The sequence below is a fragment of the Ovis aries genome, chromosome 4 (genome assembly GCF_016772045.2).
Source record: "Ovis aries strain OAR_USU_Benz2616 breed Rambouillet chromosome 4, ARS-UI_Ramb_v3.0, whole genome shotgun sequence".
Classification (NCBI taxonomy): Eukaryota; Metazoa; Chordata; class Mammalia; order Artiodactyla; family Bovidae; genus Ovis; species Ovis aries.
In genome coordinates, this window is record NC_056057.1 from 73643521 (window position 1) to 73648441 (window position 4921).

At 42.1% G+C, this 4921-nt stretch overlaps 1 protein-coding gene across 3 annotated transcripts in view; it reads right to left on the minus strand.

Moving 5' to 3' along the window:
- STK31 (serine/threonine kinase 31) overlaps positions 1 to 4921 on the minus strand; it is a 93043-nt gene that overhangs the window by 81396 nt on the left and 6726 nt on the right. Inside the window, exon 1 of one of the 3 annotated variants that reach the window (XM_042248671.2) lies at positions 630 to 787. The exons of 1 other annotated variant lie outside the window; for it this stretch is intronic. In XM_042248671.2, coding sequence (XP_042104605.1) covers positions 630 to 691 — 62 coding nt within the window. In that variant the 5' untranslated portion in view covers positions 692 to 787. Of the gene's footprint in view, positions 1 to 532; positions 788 to 4921 lie in introns of those variants that run through there. One more of the 3 variants, XM_042248672.2, reaches the window with a different exon arrangement.

The window sequence follows — 4921 nt, forward strand, 5'->3', positions numbered from 1 at the left end:
AACGGCAACCCGCCCGGTCTTCTTGCCGGGAGAATCTCATGGACGGAGGAGTCTGGAGGGGGCTACAGTTCACCGGGTCTCAGGGAGTCGGACACGACTGAGAGACTTTCACACACTCACAAGAAGGGAGTGGTGCTGCACCCGCTATCTGCAAACCAGGATTACCAAACAGCACTTCCAATTCACATCGAGAATTAGGAGTCCAGGTCGCTCCTCAACGCCTGTCTTAGCAGGCATTTCGAAGTTTAAAAGGGCACAGAATTTGCTGGAAGAGAGAATTCCACCCGACAACTGGTCTGCAGGCCTCTGTCTTCACCCAGAGCAGCAGGCCCAGTTATTTGCAGGCCAGCTTCGCCTTCTGGCAGCACCCTTCCTTAGCGACTGGGGAGGCTTCACCCTCAGAAGCAGCGGGCAGCTTGGAAACCAAGAAGGCCAGGAAACGGCCACGCCCATACTTGTGGACCTAAAAGACAACCCAGGGTGAAAATACGGTGCTACCACCACCAAACCCACCGAAAGCACTGCTACTGACCTCGCACTTCCTGCCACAGAAGTTCTAGAAGAATGCCCCGGGCCCCACATGCTGGGCCCTCAGCTCTCCGCCCGCCGCCGCAAACGTGCACACTTACCTCACGTGTTCTGGCCACTGGGTCTCCAAACGGCGCTTGCGCGCTCGTTGCTGTGCCAACATCCTGCCTTTGCTCAACTGCCTCGCTCACGTGAGCATCAGGGCATGCGGCCTAGGGCGGGGCGTGCCGGCTGGGAACCATCGCTCTGCGAGGAGCGCACGGAGTCTGCGCACAGGCTTTATATGACGGCATTCCCAGCACCTGTAGACTAGTGGCCATCTGCCGTCTCGTTTAGCAAACTTCAAACGGTGACGTGAGATAATGGTGTGGACTTTTGTGTCCTTTCGTAATTTGTACATGTTAATTAAATTATTTTAAATACCCAAGTTGGGAGAATCCCAGCATTTTTGTTTTTTTAACAAGGTAGAAAGGGGAAAATGACTTTAGTACAATGAAAGCATGATGCTCAGATTAGTAGCTTTGCAAGCATTTCTCAGTCCAGCCTAGGGTCAGCTCTCGTTCGTGTTGCTGCGTTTTTCACATTAAGGCGGGGGGTGGGGGGGTGGGTAATTAATATAGCTTATCTGGTTATGAGCAGATGTTACACTTTCTGGCAAACCTTGCACAACAGTTGAAAATTATCTCCACTAATTTTTGCCAGTTTGAAGTATTATATACAGTAGTACAGCAGTAAAGTAGTAACAGTACACATATTAATGACAGACTATATGTGTACGCTGTTGAAATTAACCTCACAATTAAGAGGACAGTCATTTCCTTCACACCCCCCCCCCACGCCCCCCAGCGCACTCGGAAGTTTCTTCTTGTCCCTTTATGGTCGTTGGCCCCCGTCTACTCCAAGTAATAGATTCTGCTTTCTGTCACCAGTTTGCATTTCCTAGAATTTCATGTTAACCAAATCATACAGCGTGTCCATTCTGTTTTCTTTCATTCAGTATAATTGAGATTCATCCATTTTGTCACATGTATCAATAGTTCCTTGCTCTGTATTCAGTTCAGTTCAGTCTCTCAGTCGTGTCCCACTCCTTGCAACCCCACGGACTGCAGCATGCCAGGCTTCCCTGTCTATCACCAACTCCTGGAGTTACCCCAAACTCATGTCCATTTAGTCCATAAATAGCTATCCAACTATGTGATTCTCTGCCATCCCCTTCTCCTCCTGCCTTCAATCTTTCCCAGCATAAGGGTCTTCAAATGAGCCAGTTCTTCGTATCAGGTGGACAAAGTATTGGAGTTTCAACTTTAACATCAGTTCTTCCAATGTACACTCAGGACCGATCTCCTTTAGGATGGACAGATTGGATCTCCTTGCAGTCCAAGGGACTCTCAAAAGTCTTCTCCAACACCACAATTCAAAAGCATCAATTCTTTGGCACTCAGCTTTCTTTACAGTCCAACTCTCACATCCATACATGACTACTGGAAAAACCATAGCCTTGACTAGACGGACCTTTGTTGGCAAAGTAATGTCTCTACTTTTTAATGTGCTATCTAGGTTGGCCATAGCTTTCCTTCCAAGGAGTAAGCGTCTTTTAATTTCATGGCTGCAGTCACCATCTTCAGTGATTTTGGAGCCCCCCAAAATAAAGTCTGACACTGTTTCCACTGTTTCCCCATCTATTTGCTATGAAGTGATGGGACCAAATGCCATGACCTTTGTTTTCTGAATGTTGAGCTTTAAGCCAACTTTTTCACTCCCTCTTTCACTTCATCAAGAGGCCGGTTAGTTCTTCTTCACTTTCTGCCATAAGGGTGGTGTCATCTGCATATCTGAGGTTATTGATATTTCTCCTGGCAATCGTGATTCCAGCTTGTGCTTCATCCAGCCCAGGATTTCTCATGATGCACTGCATATAAGTTAAATAAGCAGGGTGACAATATACAGCCTTGATGTACTCCTTTTCCTATTTGGAACCAGTCTGTTGTTCCATGTCCAGTTCTAACTGTTGCTTCCTGATCTGCATACAGATTTCTCAAGAGCCGGGTATAGTATTCCCATCTCTTTCAGAATTTTCCATAGTTTGTTGTGATCCCCATAGTCAAAGGCTTTGGCATAGTCAATAAAGCAGAAATAGATCTTTTTCTGGAACTCTCTTGCTTTTTTGATGATCCAGCAGATGTTCGCAATTTGATCTCTGGTTCCTCTGCCTTTTCTAAAACCAGCTTGAACATCTGGAAGTTCACATTTCATGTATTGTTGAAGCCTGGCTTGGAGAATTTTGAGCATTACTTTACCAGCGTGTGAGATGAGTGCAATTGTGTGATAGTTTGAACACTCTTTGGCACTGCCTTTCTTTCCATTGATACTGGCTGTAGAGTTCTAGTAGATACCATTTACCAGTTGAAGAAATTACCTTCTATTTTTAGTTTGCTGGGAGTTTTTATGAATGTATATTCAGTTTTATCAAATAGTCCTGCATCTGTGATAATGATCATGTGGTTCTTTTTTAATTTGTTAACTACGAGTTATTGTCACTAAGTTGTGTCGTACTCTTTTGGGACCCTATGCATTGTAGCCCACCAGACTTCTGTCCATGGGATTTCCTGGGCAAGGATACTGGAGTGGGTTAATATTTCTTTGTCCAGAGCATCTTCCCCAACCCAGAGATCAAACCATCCTCTCATGCATTGGCAGGCAGATTCTTAACCACTGAGCCACCAGGGAAGCCCAAATGATAAATTTGGGCTTGATAAATTATACTGGCTAATTTTCAAATGTTAAACCAAACTTGCAACCCTTGCATAAAACTTGGTCATGATGTATTATCTTTTTTTATATATTCTTATATTAGATTTGATAAAATATTAAGTATTTTTGCATCTATGTTCAAGAGGGATATAGGTCTGAAATTTTCCTTTTTTGCAATGTCTTTGGTTTGGTTATCAGAGCAATACTGACCACATAGAATGAGCTGTAAAAACTACTAATGTCAATTTTCTGAAAAAGTCTGCATAGAATTAGTAATCTTTGTTCCTTAAATATTTGGTAAAATTCACAGTGCAGCCATTCGGACCTAGAATTTTCTTTGTGGGAATGCCACTAACCACAAATTCAGTTTCTTTAATTGAAAAAGTCTAATCAGCATAAAATCAATCTAAGGCTAGTCATCTATTAATTATTGAATGAACTTTACATTTTGTGTCTTTTAAGGAATTTAAGCAAATTCATTGGCATGAATTGTTGATAACATTCCTTTACTATCTCAGAAACTATGGTAACATCACCACTCTTGTCCCTAATGGTGAATTGTGTGCTTTCTCCTTTGCTGATTAACCTAGCTATTAATAGAGGTCTATCAATTTTTTCTCAAAAAAAAAAAAAGAACTAAACAGCATTTAGTTTTATTCATGTTTCTATAACTTTTGTTTTCCATTTCTGCTCTGATCTTTATTATTTCCTTTTTCCTATTTAATTTTAATTTTAATTTGCTCTTCTTTCTCTAGTTTCTTAAGGTGAAAGCTGAGGTCACTGATTTGAAATCTTTTCTGGTATAGGCATTTGCCACTCTCAATTTCCCTCTAACTACTGCTTTAGCTGAATCACACATATTTTTATTTCCATTCTCATTCCATTAAGTGGTTTGATTCTTTTTCTGAATTCTTTTTCAACCCATGGGATATTTATAGACATATGTTGTATAACTTTCAAATATTTGGCGAAGTCCCAGATATTGGGACATCTTTGTTACTGATTTCTAACTTAATGCCTTTGTAGTCAGAGGACATAATTTATTACCTGAATCTTAAAAAAGCATTGAGACTTGTTTTATGTCATAGAATGTAGTCAGTCATAGTAAATGTTCCACATGCACTAACATGTATGATGCAGAGGGGTTCCAGTGAGCATCCCAAGCTACAGTGTCAGAGGATCTTTAGATAATACAGCAAGAGAGTAATGGCGTGGTCCCAAGACAGAGTGCCATCAAACAGCTTCCATGTGAAGCTGTCAGAAGTCTGCTTGGAAGTGTTTCACAGCAGTACTGTGGTTAGAGGGGGACCAAAAAAAAATTGAAATGGCACACAAGAGGTGTCAATACACTTATCAATAATTCATAGTTAATGTGCATGCTTACTAAGTCGCTTTAGTCATGTCCAACTCTTTGCAACCCTATGGACTGTACCCCGCCAGGCTCCTCTGTCCGTGGGATTCTCCAGGCAAGAATACTGGAGTGGGTTACCATGCCTTCCTCCATGGGATCTTTCCAACCCAGGGATCGAACCCATGTGTTCTGCATTGCAGGCATATTGTTTACCATCTGAGTCACGAGGAAAGCCCCTCATATTAACAAAACAACCTAAAAATCATTAGATACCACTATAAAGTAATTATA